Source organism: Mustela erminea, chromosome 8 (assembly GCF_009829155.1).
Source record: "Mustela erminea isolate mMusErm1 chromosome 8, mMusErm1.Pri, whole genome shotgun sequence".
Taxonomy (NCBI): domain Eukaryota; kingdom Metazoa; phylum Chordata; class Mammalia; order Carnivora; family Mustelidae; genus Mustela; species Mustela erminea.
This window is the reverse complement of record NC_045621.1, coordinates 81,667,518-81,690,933: the sequence shown is the minus strand read 5'-3', so window position 1 is coordinate 81,690,933 and position 23,416 is coordinate 81,667,518. Positions and strand designations below refer to the sequence as shown.

General features: G+C 35.7%; 1 protein-coding gene across 4 annotated transcripts in view; it reads left to right on the top strand.

Annotated features, from left to right (window-relative positions):
• Positions 1 to 23,416, top strand: part of EPC2 (enhancer of polycomb homolog 2) — a 117,572-nt gene that overhangs the window by 57,720 nt on the left and 36,436 nt on the right. For 3 of the 4 annotated variants that reach the window (XM_032356186.1, XM_032356185.1, XM_032356184.1), the window contains exon 3: positions 21,107 to 21,252. In XM_032356186.1, the coding sequence (XP_032212077.1) occupies positions 21,107 to 21,252 (146 nt within the window). Of the gene's footprint in view, positions 1 to 4,234; positions 4,373 to 21,106; positions 21,253 to 23,416 lie in introns of all 4 variants that reach the window. The other variant, XM_032356187.1, reaches the window with a different exon arrangement.

The window sequence follows — 23,416 nt, the reverse complement described above, 5'->3', positions numbered from 1 at the left end:
AAAAGTAAATGAGAAAGATATGCAGTCTGAACAGACAGTAGAGAAGAATCTCAGGTAGTATATAAAGATCACTGACCCAGAATTTTTTTAAGACACAAAATTCTTTTTACAAATTAATATAATTTTATTTCTAGTAGGTAATGCATTCAGATGATTTCAGAATAAAAAAGTATATGAAAAATAAGCCTTCAGTCACCCTCTCCTTAAAAGAAACCACTTTTATTAGGGTATGTGTTCTTTTAGGGTTTTGTTGTGCGAATTCAGACACATAGGAATTTATATTTTTATACGCCCCCTTTATACAGAAGTTAGTATACTATATGTACTTTCTGGCACTTTGCCATTTGGGGGGGTAGGAGTATATAGTCTGGAAATTATTCCGTATTAGCATATAAAATGTGTTCTCATTTATTTTTTACTGGTATATATTAGTCCTTCGTGTTTGGATGTGCCAGATTGTTAACCAGTTTCCTGTAGAAGGGAACTTGGATTGTTTCCAGTCCTTTGTTATTACAGATAGGGTTTAAGTGAATAACTGTGACTATACAGAATTTCATAAAGGTAAAACTCTGTGTTTCTTACAGAAATTGCCAAAAGGCTGTCTATAGGAGCTGCACCATTTTGCACTTACACTAACAATGTATGATAATGCTTAGTTCCTCACAACCTGATGAAAAACTACTTCTGAATTTTTAAATTTTTCCAGTCTGGTAGGTGAGAGATAATGGACCTCATCATATTATTCTTTTTAAATAAAACTTTCATTTTGGAAAAATTTTAGATTTATAGAAAAGTTGGAAAGATAGTGGAGTACTCCTTTATACCTCTTGTCAGGTTTCAGTTTTCTCTAATAATTACATTACACTTCACTGTGTCAAACCAAAGAAACCAATATTGGCACATCATTATTTACCAAAACCCAGACTTTAATTTCTCTTAGTATAGTTTTTAAATTGGAATTCTTATTATGAATGAGGTTAAGTCATTTTTTTACTCATTTAGGAGCCATGAACATTTTAATCTCCTGAATTGTTACCATCCTTTGCCCAGTTACTGTTAGAAAACAAGGGAGAGGGCGCCTGGGTGGCTCAGTGGGTTAAGCCACTGCCTTCGGCTCAGGTCATGATCCCAGGGTCCTGGGATCGAGTACCACATCCGTCTCTCTGCTCAGCGGGGAGCCTGCTTCCTCCTCTCTCTCTCTGCCTGCCTGCCTCTCTGCCTACTTGTGATCTCTCTCTATCAAATAAATAAATAAATTCTTAAAAAAAAAAAAAAAAAGAAAGAAAACAAGGGAGAAAAAGAGTCCGTTGGAGGAGAAGAGAGAAGACTAAGAAAAAACATAATTCGAGGTTGAATAAAAGGATGATTATCTTTATACACTTGATTTTTTTTTTTTTTTTAAACATCACTGTTACATCCTTTAGGTCCTATCTAATATTGTTAGGCGATAGCCCCTCCCTAATGATACAAATCTTTCCCTGAAGAATTTAAAGAATCCACTTACCCATTCTCGTGTTTTTGAGGTTCCCATAGTTGTCATCTTTGCTACTAATTTTGGCCAGTAATACTTGTCATTTACATAAAATGTGAATTCTTCCGAGTGGAAGAGGGATGTAGTTAGTTGGCTAGTTAGCCAAAAGACTAAAAATAACCTTTTTTGTTTTGTTTTGTTTAATAATCCTTATTACAGTATAAACCTGGAGGGTTTTGTTTTTTCTTCGTTTGTTTGTTTGTTTGTTTTAGTAGAGAGACTTGGATCAGTATGTGATCTTGTAGAAGTGGTCCTGGACTCTTCCGCACTTCACCTTTTTTTGTATATTGGGTAGGGAATATAAATAAGGTCTGGCCAAGCTTTATAATTATAGGAAATCTTGGCATATGGAAGGCAAGAGTCCACCCAGAGTACCTGGGTGTCTCAGTCTGTTGGGCTTCCGACTCTTGATTTCAGCTCAGGTCATGATCTCCAGGTCCTAAGTTTGAGCCACTGCATTGGGCTCTGTGCTTAGCAGGGAGTCTGCTTCTCTTTCTCTTCTTCTCATTCTGTCTGTCCCCCCCAATCTTGTGCACGTGCTCTCTTCTCTCTCTCTATGTAAAACAAATCTTTAAAAGAGAGGAAGGGACGGACGTCTGGGTGACTCAGTGGGTTAAGCCTCTGCCTTTGGCTCAGGTCATTATCTCAGGGTCCTGGGATTGAGCCCCGCATCGGGCTCCCTGCTCAGTGGGGAGCCTGCTTCCTCCTCTCTCTCTGCCTCTCTGCCTACTTATGATCTCTTTCTCTCTGTGTCAAATAAATAAATAAATAAAATCTTTAAAAAGTAAAAATAAGAAAAAAGAGAGTCCTAGTTATATCTGCATCTGTGATCTCTAGGTATACATTTGAGAACTGCTAGGCTTGGAGGCTCTCAGAACCTTGGAGAGCTCCAAGCAGAGGCAGAGATGCTTTAGATGATGAAGTGGTCTTCGGCTCCCTTGGAAATTTTTTTGAAGCCTGAAGACCCTAAAAATTTACAAATTGGAAAAACTTAACGTATTTCAAGTTAGGCATAAGTAAAGTTTATGATATTTAAGAGCAAAGATTTAGGTTTAGATTAGAGGTTTTCAAAATAGTGTTCATCATTGAACTTGTTAAAAATGCAAATTAGCAAGCCCTTCTCTAGATCTGTTGGGTCAAAAACTGGTGGTCAGGCTTAGTATTCTGTGTTTTAAGAAGCCATCTAGAAGATTCTGGTGTATGCAAAAGTTTGAGAAACACTGGTTTAAACGCTTTGATGATATTTATGTAAAGGAGACTTCTGAGCCCTTGACAGATCCCTGGACTACCTTAGGATTAGGAAGTATATATGGGATTCTAGGAAGATGTTTTATTTGAATTACTTCCTAGTTCATAGGTCTACTAGTCAGAGTCCACTTTAATGTATACTAGGTCCCTTAGATACACAATAGCACTGCTGATGTAAGACTTGTAAAACTATTTGAAAATAATAATAATAATAATAATAATACAATAATAATAAACTGTTTAAAAAAAAAATAATAATAATAATAATACAAACTTTATATATGTGCATACAACTTCCAGGGATTTATAGTTCTGAATCCTTATCTGCTAGTTGAAGTCTATCCAGACTCATTATTGATAATTTATATTTCTTAGAGTTAAACACTCTTCGTGTCTATACTCTTGGTCCTCTCTCTGTCTAGGATGCCCTCACATCTACTTTATCTATGCCGTATGGCATTCATATCTATTATTATTTAGAAGATATCTATTATATTGATATCTATTCTAATAGTATCTATTCTGTACATGTGTATTTGAGGTACAGTCAGTATTGGTTGTTTTTTGATTCATTGGATTAATAAACTTAATTTTGGAAAGTTGCACAAGAAAGAAAATGCAGAGTTGGAAGAAGAGATAACACCAGTGAGTTTGTAAGTAAATGGCATTCTTAGAAAATCCTGTTGTTAACACTTTGAAAGAAGAGCCTTTACAAACAAGGTGTACTTTTTCCCTCAGTCTTATTAAATTAAAGGAATTGGATATTGGCAAATAGTTTCCAGAAGTTAAACAGTTAGGAAACTTAAAGATTCATGATAGTAAGAGCTTAGTTTATACAGATGATGTTTGCTGCTGCTTACATTAAGAAAAAAAATTACCATTGATAGTTCATAGGTAAATGTTGGAAATGTTCTTGTCTTGAAATACCTTTAAGTTAAAAACACTATTAGAGTTCTTTTTAATTTTTAACTTTTTTTTTTTTTTTTTTTTTTTTTTTTTTTTTAGAAATCTTTGAATTCCTAATACGTTTGGTTCACAATATCTTGGGTTTTTGTGTGTGTGTGTGTGCATTGCCTTTGCTCATTAAATGTAATTTATAAACTTAAACATATAAGTCCAAAGTGGAAAACAATCTTTTGATTTACCTATATTTTTGCTCCCTTTGAAATTCAAAGAATTTTTTTCATTACTGCTGTTAGGATTAAAAGGGCTTAAGAGTGTCTGTGTGGTGTAATGGGGTAAATTTTGAGCTCTATGAATCAAAACCCTGAAATCTGTGCTCAACTCACCAAGGTTCTTAACCTCTCACAGTGTTCTGATCTGTAAGATAAGGTGTTTTCAGCTTTAAATTATGAAACTTTTTAAAAAAATTTATATTAACATGTAAATAACTGCTATGTCTGATCTTCAACTTACTTTTTTGTTTTGTATTGTTTTTTAATATGGCTCCAGCAGTAATGTATTAGAAAGAGAGAATGGTGACAGGGAAGAGGAGAAAGGAAGAGTTGAAAGAGGGAGAAAATTCAAAATAGATTTCACGAATAAGGAAAAACTTTCTAAAGATGAAAACTATCCAGATTTTACTTTATGATGGTGAGATGTTTCCTTTATTAAAATATTGCTTGAGTAGCCATATTTAGTTATATAATTTTCCCCCACAGCTGGTGTTTTTCCACCAAAATGAAGAAAAGGAATTATGTGATTAATTGAACAGCTGGGTTCTGGTCTGTGGACTACCCCCTAGGAACTGTTAATTTTTAAGACTTTTACTTCTCTGTTTACTAGAAAAGAATAACTACTATATAATTTGGGTAAAGGTAATTGGAGTCCGGATCTCCCAGCATATCTCTGTTTATTCTAGTTTATGACTTGACAGGTTGCACACAGATTAAAAAAAAATAAGGCTCATGAAGCACTTAATCTGGGCATCCATATTCTTCTTTTCTGTTGTTAGTACCTAGGAGATTATTGACCCTCAAAAATGCATATTCAATTCAGAGAAAAATCAGCTTGTAAGGAAAGGACTCTGAAAGAACAGTAGTAAATATTGCCTCCATCCTTACCGCCTTTAATATTTATAGTCTCTTGAATTTATTTTCTTTGATTACTCTTCAGAAGATAAGCAACATTAGGTTATGGTTCAGTGACAGTGCAAGTGAGAGTTATGCCATTGCTCAGTGTTATGTGCTGGTGATGAGCACAGTGCAGTTTCTCTTGGGTCTTGGTGCACACCATTTCATTACTAAATGCATTGTAGACTGCCCAGATGACCTTAGTTTTTGCCCGTTGTTTTGAAAGATTCTCATTACTGTATGCCGGGTAGAAAGAAGAAATGCAAAGCCCCACTGCTTGTAAATTGTTATCCTGTCCCTCTAAAAGTTTTAAAAGTGAGGATACGTACGTAGGTGACCTATGTGTAGAACTTCCTTGGCAAACTTTTTGTATTAGTGATATTTTCTTAACAAACATTCCCAAATATGGTAGGATACCATGTTCCTTTAATCCAGATGGCTTTGTTGAGCCAGTATAATGTACATTTATGTTATGTGTATTTTTACCATATTAAAAAATAAATTCAAATTTTGTTTTACAACCCTTACCTCAAAAAAAAATCCCCTTTGGGTGCAAATTGGACATGAATAGTAACACAGATGTCTAAACTATGTAGATGAGTGCTTGTGGAAGGCTTTCGTGTACATTTCTCTCTTCATTTACTGATCGGTAAGATTCATAAAATTTATTTACAAAAAGAGCTATGGCATGGAGAATCTGTATCAGAATCTTACAAGAAAAATCAGGACAGGTAATCTAGATAAAATTATTTCTTCTGTCCCCAGTAATGTACAGTCTCTTATGCTGCGCATGTTTCTCAATACCAGTTAGCTCGGCAATGATTGCTCATGCCTGGAATGAGGTCAGTACTACATGGAAGTTGTCCGGATTCTTTTTTAATTTTTTCTTGGCAAAGAGGCCTGGGATAGTGAGAAAAGAATTTTAAAAACCTTTAATAGGGAGGCACAAAGGCTTTAGCTTCGCATTCCACATGCAAAGGCCCTTTTCAACTCCATATTAAGAAAATTAAAAATGAGTGCCTCTACCTAGGCTTCATTTTTCCAAGAGAGGTACATCCCAGCCTTGCCTAGCTCTTAGCTAGTCGCAGGTTGCATTTCCTTCTGTATCCCCAGGACAGAAGTCCATTACAATCTGTGTTTTCTCAACACCCATGAGCCGGCAATTCCATTTTGTTACTTTTATACATTTTTAGTATCCCTTAGAGATAGTAGCCAGCCACTCTGAATGTTATGTATACTGTCTAATGGAACAGTTACAGTCTGTATTACAGTCTGTATGGTCTCTGATTAAGTTACATAGATTTTTTGGAAGCCTGTCATTTTTAGTGTATAATTTTACATATAAGGGATTTTTTTTTTTAAAGATTTTATTTTTTATTTATTTGTCAGAGACAGAGGGAGAGAGAGCGAGTGAGCACAGGCAGACAGAGAGGCAGGCAGAGGCAGCGGGAGAAGCAGGCTCCCTGCCGAGCAAGGATCCCGATGCGGGACTCGATCCCAGGACCCGGGATCATGACCTGAGCCGAAGGCAGCTGCTTAACCAACTGAGCCACCCAGGCGTCCCTACATATAAGGGATTTTTAAAGGAATTACGTGTTTTAACAGAAATGCCTATACTTTTCATGATGTTAATAAATCAAATTATAGTGGCCTATTCTGAATATTAGTGAATAGCTCTTGCTGACTTTCCTAAGTTCATAAAAAAGAGCAGGTGACTTCACAGTCCCAGGAAGAAGTTTCTGGCCAAATTCAAACCTCAACTTTTCAGGACTCCAACATCCTTAAGGATGATTTCATTTTTTAGATGACAGCTTTTTTTGCTGTTCACATTCCTAAGAGCATTTCAGAGAGTGTAACTTATCATTATTGACTGTTCTCTTTGATAATGGGTGATGAGCCCGAGAGATACCCAGGAGAGAAGAAACTACTTGAAAGAGTAAAATTTTGAAAACTACTTCCCTAATAAATCTTTGCTTATCTTTGTGTTATGTGTATTTTATGTGTATGTTATGTTATGTGTATACTCCAGTGTTTCAGAAACAATACATTTTTCTTTACTAATCTAGACCTTGATAAGCAAGTTTTTTTTGTTGTTGTTTTTTGTTTTTTGTTTTTTAAAGGGCTGGATAGTAAGTAAATGTTTTGGGGTTTGGGTGTCACATATGTCTCTACCATGTATTTTACTTCTTCCTTCTTCTCTTTAAAATTTTTTTAAAATTTCTTTATAAAAATGTAAGAATTGAATAACCCTCTTGGGTCCCCTCCCTGTTTGGGAGCTTCGTATTCCATTCAGTAAACTTTCCTATCGCTCAGTAAACTTTGATTTGCTGCCCACAAGCCTCCTCCCCACCCAGAAAGGTGAGAATCTTTTCACACATTCACAACCTTAACAAAAACAAGCTGCTGGCCAGATATAAGTCATAGGTCATAGTTGCCATTCCTTGATTTAGACTGCCTTAACTAAAATACTAATTATAATCTACTGGTAACTTGCGTAAAACCACCCCACCCCCCACCCCCACAAAGGTTAAATTGATAGGAGAAGAAATCATTTGTGACATTACTGTCAGTCATTTAAGCAGCCATCATCCCTGGGTAATTTATTATTTCTTCTTTGCTTTAAGTTAGAATTTCGCATGTGTTGTATTCACAGAATTTTAAAAGTCCCAAATGTAATCATGACTGGTTACATGATTAATATGAGTTAATTTGAAAAGTTTCTTCAGATTCTGTCAAAGCATTTGTGACTTTAAATTTTATAAATCAAAAGCACATTGGTTACAAATTGTAGTCGTAACAAAATAACCCAGAGAAATAGAAGTAGTGACTATTAAACGGGAGGTCTTACCCTTCAGAGAAATGGAAAAAAGTACTTTTTAGCAATAGACTATTACAGTTTTCAGTTATTCGTAGTTGAGACTTCTTTTTTTTTTTTTTAAAGATTTTATTTATTTATTTGACAGAGAGAGATCACAAGTAGACAGAGAGGCAGGCAGAGAGAGAGGGAAGCAGGCTCCCCGCCGAGCAGAGAGCCCGATGCGGGACTCGATCCCAGGACCCTGAGATCATGACCTGAGCCAAAAGCAGCGGCTTAACCTACTGAGCCACCCAGGCGCCCGAGAGTTCTTTAAAGTATTTAAAACCCGTGATTTCTGTTTATCCTGATTATTAAGGGCACTAAAAAGACCTACTCATAAAGTTGTACTTTAATTCCATTTTGCTAAATTATTGGATAGTCTTGATCTATCTACAGATGGAGTGGAATTGAGTAATAATAGCAGCCTACCAATATGGAACACTATTCTTTTGTACTGGGCTCTATGATATGCACAAATTATTTCATCTAGTCCTAACCAAGAATCTCATGAAATAGGTACGTTTCTTGGCCTTGCTTTACTGTTTTCCATCTCTATCATTTTGTCATTTCAAGAACATTATATAAATGGAATCTATAATACTTAACTTTTTTTCACTCAGCATAATTTCCTTGAGATTTATGCCAAGTTGTTGCATGTCTCATTAGTTTGATCCTCTTTTTTGCTAATTGTAATTCCATGGTGTGGATGTTCCACAGTTTGTGTAACCCTTCTATTCAATGTCATTTGGGTTGTTTCCAGTTTTTGGCTATTTTGAATAAAGTTACTTACAAATGTTTCATGTCACCATAAGTTTTCATTTTATAAATATAATTTTGTGTCAATATATCAGTTGATCTGTTCTGTTGGTAGACATTTAGTTTTTTTCTAATTTTTTTTTTTTTTTGCTCTTACGAAATACAGCAATGAATGGCCTTACACATGTCTTGTCCATATTTATGGTACATCTGTGGGTTATAGACCTACATAGTGGAATTTCTGGGTCTTAAAGAATGTGCCTGTGTGACTTTGTTAGGTATTGCAGAATTGCCCTCCAAACTGGTTATACTATTTTATATTTTCTTTCTTTTTTTTTTTTTTTTAAGATTTTATTTATTTATTTGACAGAGATCATAAGCAGGCAGAGAGGCAGGCAGAGAGAGAGGAGGAAGCAGGCCCCCCGCTGAGCAGAGAGCCCGATGCGGGGCTCGATCCCAGGACTCTGAGATCATGACCTGAGCCGAAGGCAGCGGCTTAACCCACTGAGCCACCCAGGCGCCCCCACTATTTTATATTTTCATCAGTAATACATGAATTCTTGTTTTTTCATATTTTTACCAACACTTATTATTGCTAAACTCTGATTTCTCGCAATCCGTTGGATATGAAATGGTATTTATTGATTTAAATTTACCTTTCCCCAGTTACAGTGATGTTAAGCCTTTAGTACATGAATTACCTCTTCGTGTCTTTGGGTCCATTTTTCTCTGGGTCATTTACTGAATTTTTTAGAGATTCTTTATATATTTTAGATACTTATCTTTTAAAAAGCTTTTATTATGAAGAAGTTTTCAGCATACTTAAAAGTAGAAAAGAGTAGTACAGTGAACTGCCATGAACTCATCACTCTACATTGTAATGTTGTTCCTCTATACCATTTCCCCCCACCCCATGATTTTATATAGCTAATGCAATGTCATGTCATCTGGGAATTTTTTTTTAAATGACCTTGAAGTCTTCAAGTTTTACTTTTCTTTTTTCTTTTTCTTTTTTTTTTTTTTTTTAAGATTTTATGTACTTATTTGACACAGAGCACAAGCAGGGGGAGCAGCAGAGGGAGAGGGAGAAGAACCCTGGGATCATGACCTCATCTGAAGGCAGTTGCTTAATCACCTGAACCACCCAGGCACCCCTCATCTGGGAATTTCTAAACATAAGCAGCACAACATCTTTCTCCTACCACTCCTTAAAAATAGCATTTTCTTGGGATGCCTGGGTGGCCCAGTTGGTTAAGCGGCTGCCTTTGGCTCAGGTAATGATCCCAGCGTCCTGGGATCGAGTCCCATATGGGGCTTCTTGATCTGCAGGGAGCCTGCTTCTCCCTCTGCCTTGCCTGCCACTCTGGCTGCCTGTATTCTATCTCTCTGACAAATAAATAAAATCTTTTAACAAATAAAACAACCCCACAACATTTTCTTAATATAATTGAGACTTGGGCATTTATCTCACCTTTTTCTATGAACCGTGTCTCAGGATCTCTTAAGTAGTTGAAGAGGGGGTGTTTCTCTTTGTGGAAGTATTCCAGCTAATGCAAAACAAGAAGGAATGATAGCATATCACCATTTTCCAGCTCCCAAGGAATTGATGGATCAAGGCAATGATCATTAGTGGGTGACAACATCACAGAGGGAGAGACATTACAATCAGGCTGATATGTGATGGTGATATAATACACTAAATCCTTTATAAATATGTTGAACTGTCACTTAAAGATGTGAATTTTATGATATATAGATGATATCCTGACAAAGGTATTAAAAGAAAAAAAAAGAAACATAAACACAAAAACTCACTGGCCCAGATCTCTAATAAATGCTCCCCTTTTAAGTGGGCACAGGTCTTTTGTGAATTGATTTGAGCTCACAAAATGACAAAGCATATAAATGCAGTGAAACCGAGTGTCTAGGTTTAGTGTAGAAAGGGCAGAGCACACTCACTTGTGAGAACTTTTCTGATGATGCTATTCTACTGTGTTTGGTCAAACTGAAAACTGTATCCTCTCTTCATCCTCTCCCTTAGAACCCAGACCAAAGTTCTTTACCCTCTTGCTAAACTGACTCATCACATCCTGATTTCCTGGGTTCCCCTTCACTCCTGCCTCCTGTTGTAATTTAATTTCCATCACCCTAAAAGGAAACCTCATGCCCATTACGGTCACTTTCTTTTCCCACCCCCAGCCCTATCCAAACACTGGTCTTTCTCTCTGTCTTTTTTGAACCTTTCACATAAATAAAAGCATATGATTTGGGGGGGAAAAAAAAGAAAAACAAAAATAGACTATATTCTACGTGGTCTGCAGAGGCACCAAAATGAGCATCTCCCTCACAGTCGGAGTCACTTAAGGAAAAGTCTCTGGCATAGGCCCTGTGCTCATAAATATTCTGGGATGAAGCAATTCCCTGGCCTGGCGTGGGCTTCCACAGCAGAACAACTTGTCCATATCACTTGAAGGTATGAGGAAAGGCCTGAGTCAGACCAGTGGCCAGCCTTTGCTTGTCACGGAGAGGCTAAAACAATGAAGAAAAATCACATTTCAGGTCTCCTCCCCACATTGTTCCTTCTGTATTGCCATCTCCTTCCCCCACCCTGGGAAGGAGTCACTTCACACCAAAGTCCAGGGACTTAGGGGGCACCACTCACCACCCTTAATCCATCACTGAGCCTCCAGTTTATGTGCCTCCACTGCATGGACAACCCTATGCATGTGCTGGGAGCTGGGGTGGGAGAGTCTCTAGATCCTCAGAAAAAGACGAAAGGAGTGAGAGAACTAAAAAATCTGTACTTCCTGATGCAGCTTGGTTTATTCCAGAAGTGACAGTGAGGATATTTATTTTTTTAGAATCATCATGTATCATGGACTTAAATATATTTTTATTATGATTTAACTCATTGCATTATCTTTATTGATACTCATATTCATCAATTTTGGCCAGTAGAAAAAACATTCAGGTTAGCTTTTTAAGTCCTTTAGACATGGCTGTACCATACCAGAAGGAAAGAAAACTAAGATGTGATAGGCTCACCTTTGTATTTCCTGGCTCAGATCTGGAAGAATCCCTATCTCCAGAAAGACTCTGTTCTTTTTAGTGGGAAATCTAGGCCCTAGGGGTGCTCATTGCTGCTGGGTTGGCCGGGTTGGCCATTGTCTTTTCAAACATTTCAGTGATCCTCACAAGGAAATAGGTATTTTAAATTTGAAACATAAAATACATTATGAGTTTATACTAGTATTTCTTTTAATTCAAGACTACAGGCATAGTCTTACACACTTTAATTTTACACACTTAAACAGCTTTCTTTCACATCTAAGGATGTCTGCATAATTACCGTGTCTTAGCCCACTTTACACCACAGTAGTCTCAGAATAGTAATGCCAGTGTGTACACCAACAATATAATTATCGAAAATAGTTTGAAGTTTTTTGGTTTGTTGGTTGCTTCATTTTTGCTTTTGGTCTTAAGGGTATTTCCCACTAGAAATGTAACTTTACTTTATTTAAAGATACTTGTAATAGAACCCAAACAACAGTTGGCTTTATTTGTTCCATTTAATTTTATTCTTAAGGATTTTGTTCCAAGATTTTATTTTGTTTCATACAATGTAAAATCGGTTCTAAAAGTCTTATCTATAAAGCGATTTTCAAAGAAGTCTAGTTGCTACTATCCCACATCTGCTTCCCCTGTCCCAATTTGATTCTTTCCTTACTCCTGATAGTTAATGCTTTCTTAAAATGTAGTTATTTGGAATATTACTCTTTTACTCAATGACTAATAAGTAGACCCATGGAAGGTAAAAAGGTTAAGAAACATACCCACCCACACATATATGGAAATTTGATTTATGATCTAAGAGGCATTACAAATCAGTGGATAAAGGATGAAAATATTTGATAAGTAGTGCTGGGACAATGGTTATCCATATAAAAAAATAGAAATAAGGAATAAATATGGAAAACAAAATGTTAGCATTTTTAGGGGGAAAAAAAAGTGAGGATAACTTTATGACCTAAAGATACAGGATTCTTAACACAAAACACAGAAACCATAAAGGGAAATGGATAAATTGTTGTGTATTAAAATTTTAAATTTCTTTTTTTGTTTTTTGTTTATTTGAGATGGGGGGAGGGAGCAAGGGAGAAGTAGGCTCCCCGCTTAGCGGGAGCTTAGCCCCCCAGAGACATGGGGCTCAATCCTAGGACCCCAGGATCACCCTGAGCCAAAGGCAGATGCTCAACTCACTGAGCCACCCAGGCGCCCCTAAAATTTAAGATTTCTGTACAACAAAACATAAGAACAACCCACGGATTAGGAGAATATATAAATGCACTCCTTTTAGGCAGATTGTAGTAAAGGGGAAACAGCATGCACATGAATTCAACACACTTTGGTTCAAATTCTGTGTGACAAGGTACAAACTAATTAAAACACCTCTGAAATCTTCATTTCATTTCGCAATGAAGATACAAATACCATACCTTTCCCAGCTTTGTGAACATTAGATAAAAGTATCGGAAGCCTTCATTTAGAGGTAATAGGAATTCTGTCAGTGGTAATCATTGTTATGTGTAGTTGTAATTCACAGTACTTAAAAGCAACAGCTGAATTAGGGTTTTGTTAAACTACTGAAAACTAACTGGAAATGTTTAGGGCTGTACACAAAGGAAAAATAAAGTTCTGCTTAAAACTTAAAACCTTGAAATAAACTGTGTATTGACCCTCATGGAAACATTTTTTTACAAAGGGTTAAAGTGTATTGTATAGGCACTTTTGACTATAAGGTTGGTTATGATTATTCATACAACTGAAGCAAAAAAGGGGGAATTAGAGTAAGGATTCTTAATGCTTGTAAACTAGAACTAGAGTTCTTTTACTCATTTCCTTCCCATTCCTTTTTCCTCACAGCTTTGGTCTTCTGTGGCCCATATTGTAAATGGTACCTTTTCACCTCTTTACTCCCATCGTTAACACTTTCACTGTGTTTGTTTGGTTTGGGGGGGCTTGGGTTTTTAAGTTTTTTTAATCACATACTTTTGTCAGATTAATACACATATCATTAGAATTAGTTGAAAATTTTTTCCCCTTATAAGGGCAGTCTTTTCTCCATTCTGATAGTTACCTTCAAATCCTTTACTTGTTTCTTTTGGTATTTTACCTTTATATTTCTAAATAGTGGGCTTATGTAACTATCTTTAAAAGTTTTTTTAGTACATTCTCTCTTCTATTTAAAATTCTCTCACTTCTCTACTTATCACACTTTCCCTGTCCCATTTTTTGGCTGCAGTTACATTGTTAAATCAGTATTCAGTATATACAGTATTATTCTGCAAATATTAACCGCTGAAACAAGTACTTAATGATTACATTTCCTTTCTTGGTCAGATTTTTATTTTCAAAGGAGACAAGTTATCTTTTTTTTTTTTTTTTTTTTTTTTTTTAAATATTCCCCAATTTTTTTTTTTTTTTAAAGATTTTATTTATTTATTTGAGAGAGAGACAGTGAGAGAGAACATGAGCGAGGAGAAGGTCAGAGGGAGAAGCAGACTCTCCATGGAGCTGGGAGCCCGATGTGGGACTCGATCCCGGGACTCCAGGATCATGACCTGAGCCGAAGGCAGGAAGACAAGTTATCTTTGTTCCTATTTTTTTTTTCTTTGTGCCTTTCATTAATTCAATGCACATTCTCTTATGGAAGTATGACTCTTAAATGTTCAAACAGTTGAATAATCTGTCAGTTTTATTCCTTCCATGGACATTTTTTCCAGGAACCTAGACATTTTTCCAGGAATTTTAAAAATTAAAATGTCTAATTTTAATTAAAAATTTAAAAATTTTTAATTTTGCTGTTTTATTCTGGACTGATTGCTCTCAGGCTTGCCACATGGTTATCTATCATCCGTCGTCTTGGCAATTTCTTTGCTTCTCTCGGGTTCACTTCCCTCTTTCCTGGATTTCATACTTTACTTTTAGATTTACTCCATCCTAATGGAGTACACCTTCCAGTGGTTTTCTAAGACAGGATGTGTGGAAAGGTGCATTTTGGGGGGGTTCTTGCATGTCTGATATTTTTATTGTAGCCTCATACTTGATTGATAGTTTGGCTGGGTAGAGAGGGTTTTAGATTGGGTTGGAAATGGTCAACCTTAGGAATTTTGAACACTGGTGTGGTCTTCTAACATCCAGTGTTGAGAAATCTGATGTTATTTATTTTTTTTGCTATTATAGCTTTAAATTTTGTGTTCTCTAAGTGTTGCTTTTATATAGTATCCTGTTTCTGTTCTTGTTTCATGGATGCAATAGTATCTCTGTGAGGATTCTTTTTTTCTTCTTCTTTCTCTTGCATTGTCTTTGTTTCCTGGGTTCCTTTTTTTTTTTTTTTTAATTTTGCTGCTCAGATTTCTGCATTACTTGACTGTCCATTTATATTTGAATGAGATCATTTATCGGATGCTGTTTTTTAGGGGAGTAATCAGCTTTTCCATAAAAGAATTCTTAAGGCTTTTTCTTGGGTGGCTCACACTGTTTTTGTTTTTATAGCTGAGTTGGGGGGTAGAGATGGCAAGGTGAGATGGCAGTGAATAGGAGTGCTAGGAGAATTCACTATTCAACATGTAGGCTTTTGCTTAATATTTCTTCTTTGGTATGGAGCCTTGTACTTTCCCTCAATATGCCTGGTGCTCCAGAATCCACAGACTCTCTGAATCAGCCTTTGCAGATTAAGCCATTAGTCTCTGCCATTTGGGAGGAAAAGTAGCTACTTAGCTATACTGGATGAGGAAAAGATCTAATTACCCATATAAAGATTTTTAACTAATCTTCCTATTTTCAGAAGGATCCGACCTGCTCTTTCGGAGAGTAATGGTTGATTTCAGCTCTCCATAAGTCTTTAGATGGATAGGGGGAGTTTTCCTGCTACTAGCTGTGTTCCCTCCACCTCCCTTCCCCAGCCAGACTGTTTTATGTGTCAGTGTTCTCCTCTCTGCTAAACTTGTACTTTTTAAGTCTGAAAATTTGATAATTGTTACCTGCTCATTCTCATCACCTCTGTAAATGCCATTTGAAAAAAAAAAAAAATTACTCTGCTTTTATTTTGGAATTTCAAGACACATATTTATGTGTTCATTCTGCCCTATTTAACCAGAAGCAGTCTTAATGTTCACACTTCAGTTAGAGAGAATCTGACCCAGGTATGCTTTAAACCCTATTCTATTTCATAGGTCACTGATCACCTATGGTTAGGTGTTCAAGGGTGATTTACTCATCTATGGTATGGTTGCCTGTGGAATGGATTATTACATGGTATCAAACATGGCATAAGAGGGTTCACAGGTAGATACACTGATTAACATCTATAATTATAATGATAGGTTTATATGAAGAGTTCTGAATTCACAGAATTAAGGTAGGGAAATGATCCATGTTTGTTTTACTTTGTTTTTACAAAGCCTGGAATTTAAAACCCTTTCATTTGGCTTACATTCATTGTGTTAGAGAGGGCTTACGCCACATGTGCTAGTGCATACTACTTATGTAAATAACCAGTGAGAATAGGGTGAGTAGAATAAATTCTGAGCATAGAGTATGTATAATCTTAGGTACCATATGATGGAGACTAAAGTATAGAAGGTAGATTGTTCTGAAGTCAAAAAAAGCGTAACCACTTGTAAAATAAATTATTGAGTATGGCCTACAATGTTGACTGTAGCCTGCAAATTTTGCTTAGGAGAGCAAAACGTAACATCCTTTTTTCTTTTCTGTTTTGGAACTAATTGAGAAACAGACATAGACACATAAAATTTCAGTTTTGTTACTAATAAAAATGGTGTGGGAAGACAAGACACAGATATATGACCCCAGTGGAGTTTCTCATACTTAACTCCTGAATTAGGCAAGCTTACCCCACCACTGGCTGGGCACTGGTTTGGGACAAAGCAGTTCTCCCCAAACAAGGGCAGAATCAGCCTCCATGCTTACCACCTAGTAGAGGGCTGATTAGAATGCACATCTTCAAAAAAAGGAAAAACCATAAGATACTATGCATCCAAAGTTCACCATTCAGTTTAAGTCACTCCTTTCTTAGCTGAGGAGAGTGAAGGGATGGAGAGAAGCTGATTTTCCTTACTGAAGATTTGAGTGGAAATGTGGGGATCCTATATTTCCCCTTAACACATAGTATATAATAGGCATAATATTATGTAGTAATAATACTCATATTCATAATAAGTAATGGGCAGTAACTAGCCCACATTCAATTGCATACCACTCATTTTGAACCATGATTGCTAAACCAATTTTTCTTTTTAGATTTCTATTTTTTGACAGAGATCACAAGCAGGCAGAGAGGCAGGCAGAAAGAGAGGGGGAAGCAGGCTCCACGTTGAGCAGAGAGCCCGACGTGGGGCTCCATCCCAGAACCCTGAGATCATGATTGGAACAAAAGGCAGAGGTTTAACCCGCTGAGCCACCCAGGCGCCCCCCCCCCCCCACCTTTTTTTTAAGCTTATATTCTAGTTAGTTGACCTACAGTTTAGTATTGGTTTCAGGAGTAGAAAATTTGGTTCATCGTTTACATATAATACCCAGTGCTTATCGTAATAAGTGCCCTCCTTAATACCCATCACCCATCTATCCCATCCTCCACTCACCTCCCTCCATCAGCCCTCAATTTGTTCCTTTTTTTTTTTTAGATTCTGTTTATGAGAGAGAGAGAGAGAAAGCAAGGGGGCTTGGTCAGAGGGAAGCAGACTCACCACTGAGCAGAGAGCCCCATGCAGGACTCAGTCCCAGGACTCTGGGATCAAAGGCAGTCACTTAACCAACTGAGCCACCCAGGTGCCCCTTCAGTTTGTTCTTATAGTTATGAGGCTCTCATGATGTTTCTCTCTCTCTCTCTCTTTTTTTCACTCTCCCATATGTTCATCAGTTTTGTTTTTTAGATTCCACATGAGTGAAATCATATGGTATTTTTCTTTTTCTGATTGACTTATTTTGCTTGGTGTAATACACTCTAGCTCTTCCCATGTCATTACAAATGGCAAGATATTCTTCTTGATGGCTGAGTAGTATTTCATTGTGCACATATATGTGTGTATATGTACACACATATATGTGTTACGTATACATCATCTTTATCCATTCATCAGTCAGTGGGCATTTGGGCTCTTTCCATAGTTTGGCTTTTGTTGATAACACTGCCATAAGCAGTAAACCCTTTTAATCTGAAAACTTGTCATTTTTTGGCTCTGGGAAGTTTTCTTGCATTATTTCTTCTTTGGGGTTCTTTATATTTTCATTCCACTGCATAGCTATGCCTGTTGGATCCTTGAATATGAATATATCCAAGTAAAAGGTAATATAAGGGACTTTGAAAGGTACCTTTAGTGAGAAGTAGTATGTGCTTTATCAGCTAATTTTAGACCACCTCTGTAAGCTATCACCAGTCACCTTGTAAATGCCTTGTATATTCAAACAGCAGGTTACACTCACTTCTCAACCTATACAGTCTCCCTCCCAGAAGTGGAAAGCTATTACCACTTGCTTGTGTATCCTTCCAAAAATACTCTGTGTGATTATAAGAGAGCATATGTGTGTATGTGTTTGTTCTCCTTACCCTTTTAAAAACATATCTTTGTTTACTATATAAAAAATATATTCTGGGGCACCTGTGTGGCTAAGTTGGTTAAGCATCTGCCTTCGGCTCAGGTTGTAATCACAGGGTCCTGGGATCAAGCTGCACATCAGGCTCCCTGCTCTGTGGGGAGCCTGCTTCTCCTTCTCCCTTTGCCCCTCTCCCCTGCTAGTGCTTTCTCCCTCTGTCTGTCAATAAATAAATAATATTTTTTAAACAAATATATTCTGGGTGCATATGGGTTGTCCAGTTGGTTGAGCATCAGATTCTTGCTTCCCGCTGGGGTTCTGACCTCCAGGATTGTGAGATCAAGCACTGCTTCAAACTCTGCACTCAGCATGGAATCTGCCTGAGATTCTCTCTTCCTCTCTGCCTCTGCCATTCATGCTTGTTCTCTCTCTCAAATAAATTTATAAATCCTTAAAAAAAAAACACTGTGCATTTATAAGAATATGTATCTGTGTATACGTACATACTCTATATTTTAAAATATGTGTAAGTGCACATGTACACTATTCTATACCTTAGCTTTTCTTGCCTGTTAAGATTGGTTTCTTTCCATATTAGTATACATACATTGTTGTCATTCATTTTTAGGGCTTCCATCTACTGCATGTATGTACAAATCATCATATGTTTTTCTGTTCCCACATACATTGCTTGTTTTATATTTTTTACTTCTTACAGTGTCACATCTTACACTCTTGTATATTTTATCTTTTTCTCTATGTGTGTGTAGAGAATAAATTCCTAGAAATAGAATTGACAAGTCCAAGAGTTTGTGTTTTTAATTGAACAAAAAAAACAGCTTTAATTTCCTCTTCAGTCCCCCATTCACTCCAAAATAGTATATCACCAAGTTTTAGATTTTAGTCTTTTGATAAGTGAAATATATCTTATTTTTGTGTTTCCATGTATTTAATTACTTTTATGGCTTCTGAGCTTGTACCTTCCCATACATTTTCCCCTTGCATTTTCTTCTGGCATTTTTTTGTTTTATTTTTTATTATGAAATTTTGTTAAATATATCATTTATTGGTATTAGGAATAAGGTAGAATTCCAGGTTAAGTTTTTAAAGATAACTAGTAAGTAGGATCCTTTTTTAATTATCTACTTTATCCTCAGTGTTTTGAAATGCCATTCCATTCTTTGTACTTGAGTTTATTTCTAGACTCTTTTTTCTTTTTTTCTTTCTTTTCTTTTCTTTTCTCTCTCTTTTTTTTTTTTTTTTTTAAGATTTGGTTTGAGTAATCTCTACACGAGCATGGGGCTGGAACTCATGACCCCAAGATCAAGAGTTTCCTACTTTTCTGACTGAACCAGCCAGGTGCCCTTATTTCTAGATTCTTCATTTTCTTCTGTAGCTTCTCACTACGTTACCAAACTACCATGTTGACAAATCCATACCATCTTTTTTTTTTTTTTTTTTAAATAATTGCTACTGTTTGGGCATATAATTTGTGATGCTTTATTTTTTTCTATTGGTGAAAAGTATTTCTAATTTTTTTTGTTTTAATTCCAGTTTAGTTAATATATAGCATTATATTAGTTTCAGGTGCATAATACAGTGATTTAGCAATTGGGTATATTGCTCACTTTTCCTCAGAGTAAGTGTACAGTTAATCCCCTTCACCTATTACGCCTCTTCCCTTCCTTCCCCCACTGCCCTTCTAGTAATCTGTTCTCTATAGTTAAGAGCCTGGTTTCTGGTTTGTCTTTCTCTTTTCTTTTTTCATTTGTTTTCTTTCTTAAATTCTATGTATGCATAAGGTCATATGGTATTTGTCTTTCTTTGACTGGTTTATTGCACTTAGCATTTTACTCTCTAGCTCCCTGTATGTCATTACAAATGACAAGATTTCTTTTTATGACTGAATAATATTCCATTGTATGTGTACCATATTTTCTTTATCCATTCATCTATTGATGGATACTTGGGCTGCTGCCATAGTTTGGCTGTTTTAAGTAATGCTGCAATAACATAGGTGTGCATATATCCCTATGAATTAGTGTTTTTTATTTTTTGGATAGATACCCAGTAGTGGTATAGGGTGGTATAGGGTGGTTATAGGGTGGTTCTGTTTTTAACTTTTTAAGAAACCTCCATACTCCACAGTAGCTGCAGCAGTTTGCATTCCCACCAAGTGCAAGATGGTTCCTTTTTTTCCACTTCCTCGCCAACACTTATTGATGAGTTTTTTATTTTAGCCATTCTGACAGGTGTGAAGTAATATATTTATAGTTTTGACTTGCATTTGCGAGGTGATGAGTGATGTTGAGCATCTTTTCATGTGTCTTTTTGCTGTCTGTATGCCTTTTGAAAAATGTCTATTCATATCTTCTGCCTGTTTTTTTTTTAAGATTTTATTTATTTATTTGAGAGACAGAGATCACAAGTAGGCAGCGAAGTAGTCAGAGAAAGACTGAGAAGCAGGCTCCCTGCTGAGCCTAGAGCCTGATGCGGGACTCCATCCCAGGACCCTGGGATCATGATCTGAGCCAAAGGCAGAGGCTTTAACCCATTGAGCCACCCAAGTGCCCCATTTTAGTTGGATTATTTGTTTCTTTGGTGTTGAGTTGTATAAGTTATTTATATCTTTTGAATACTAACCCTTTATCAGATATGTCATTTGCAAATATTTTTTCCCATTTAGAAGTTGTTGTGATCCTTTATTTTTAAAATAAATTAATCTTAGTTATTGCTTTTACTATTCTATTGTACTTCAAGTCATATATGAATTAAAATTTTTTTTCTTCCACTGTGCTTTTAGTCTCTGAAACCAATTTAAATTTTTTATTATTATTATTATTTTACACTATAGCTGGTTCAGAATGTATGTTACGTTAGTTTTCAGGAACCAGTTTTTAGATGTCAGCTAATGAGCAGCTCTTTGGTCAGTGCATGGTAATTTGGAAGTATTCTGTGGTCAAATACAAACACTATATAACTCCATAATTTCTCCTCAGTTTGAAGAATTTTTCTTTTCTTTTCTAGCCTTTAATCTAGACAACGAGCAACCAGATTATGATATGGATTCAGAAGATGAGACCTTATTAAATAGACTTAACAGAAAGATGGAAATTAAGCCTTTGCAATTTGAAATTATGATTGACAGACTTGAAAAAGCCAGTTCTAATCAGGTACTGTACCTTGTAAAAATGTCTCCTGTCTTAAAATTAATCCAGTTAGCAACTTTATTTTGCATTTTCTTTAGACCTGAGTGTTTTGTATTATACTGCCTACTGAATTTTCCTAGAATTTCTATATATAGTATTCCTTGAACTGAATACTTAACCGAATTTCTTTGCATAGAAGTATGAAGAGTACTATTCTGACCTTTTTTCTTGTTTGGATATAAAAATAATAGTAGCTGCAATGCTATACAACATCTTGATCCTTTTCAAAGGCTAAATTTGCTTGGTTGTATCTCTGAGGCAGATAACTCATACCAAAGCCTTCTTAGTTGCTCACATTTATTAAGGTACTTATTATCATTTTAGATGTATTTTTAATTTTACTTACATATTTATAATTTTTAAGTGAAGAAAAAAATTTTCACAAGGAGATGATTTTCTTTAGTGGACTATCTAAATATGATATAGAGAACTGAAAATGGTGTAGTCTTTTTGGAAAGCAATTAGACAACATATGTCAGGAACCTTAAAATGTTTGTACTTTTTGGTTTAGTAATCCTGCCGCTAGGAATCATTCTCAAAAAAATTAGTGAAAATGTAAAAGATTTTTGAACAAGGATGTTCACAATAACTTCAGTTGTCTGTAGGGTGGAATATCACACAGCCATTAAAAACCATTTTGAATATCAGTGGAAATTGCTCATTATATAATGTTAGAGTTCAAAAAAAGGATACAGAATTGTTTAAGTACAAATCTCTGAGATTCATTTAAATCATTTACATTTATATGTGTGCATTGAATAAAAGATGAAGAAAGGCCAACAAAATACCAGTAATGATTCTATCTAGGTGATAGAATTATTGGTGATTTTTATGTTCTTTTGCTAATTTACTGTTATGTACATGTATAGATATTGTAATTGGATTTAAAAAATAAACTACTTTTTAAAATAACTTCTTGGTGTACTTGTGTGGTGTATTAATATATTATTAATTAGTAAGTTACAGAAATAAATAAATGTTTTACAGTAGACTGTTAAACACTTTTCACTAGTTTACCCATTACAAATTCGTTATTTTCCTTTACCTCCCAAGTTAAGTCCTTTAAATCCTTGAAGTATTACCAGCTCTTCAGAACATTTTAAAAAACTTTTCTATTGTGAGAGGACTTTGCTGCATATTTAGCCTTCCTACTAATATTTTCCCCCCATTTGGATGGAAAGTAATATTTGATGTGCAATCAAAAGAAGTACATTGAAAACTGAATTTTATAAAATTCAACCTGGTTTTTGAGAGATTGTCTTTTTTTATTGCAAATTTGTTTTAATTATCAGATTGAGTATCAAAAATATTCTTATTAGTGCAGTTTTTCTGAGATTTTGATCACAGGCATTAGGTATGATGTCATTTTTCTTCTTAATATGCAAACTTTTCTAGCAGTCCTAAGTTTGGTCTTTATTTTGGTATTTCTGTTATTTTCCATGATTGCTCAGAAATTACTGGTAGTGAAGCCTTCAGCTCTCTGTTCTGTAATTTGCTTTATTTCATTTCTGTAAGAAATAATTATTTAGTACTTCGGTGAACAAGAGAGATGACAGAAGTTCTGCCCTTGGGGAGCTTATTATCTAAGTGGGGACAGGATAAACAAAAAGCATTTGTGAACAATACAATTAATGACCTATGTATAATCAGTAAAATACCTGTTTTACTTCTCTTCGCTCAGTGATAGGCTTTAAACCCTAAAGCCTGGTGGGCTCAGCGTGAGAGCACCTGCTTTCAGCAGTGTAGACAAAGGTGGAGGTTCATTTTAGGGACAAGATAATGGTCCTGTTATTAGGACTACAGATTAAAGATATCAAAGACTGTTGTCATTCTGAGTGCCTGAACTATGGATTCCTGGGTTTCTTTACTGACATAGTAGCAGATCTCAAAGCAAGAAATCAAGTTTGTGGTTAAAGCAGTATTTATTAGGTTGATAGAGAAGACATAAAAACAGACTGATCACAGCCAAATGCTGTCATTATATAGTCCCCATTCATTTATTTTAATTGAGCTCTCCTCATTTCTTTGAACTAATCACCTTTGATGTTTTGAATATGCTTTATTCTTTTCTGATTTTTAAAATTATTTTCTGTGATCGTTCCTCGTAATTGTCTTTTACTGAATCCTC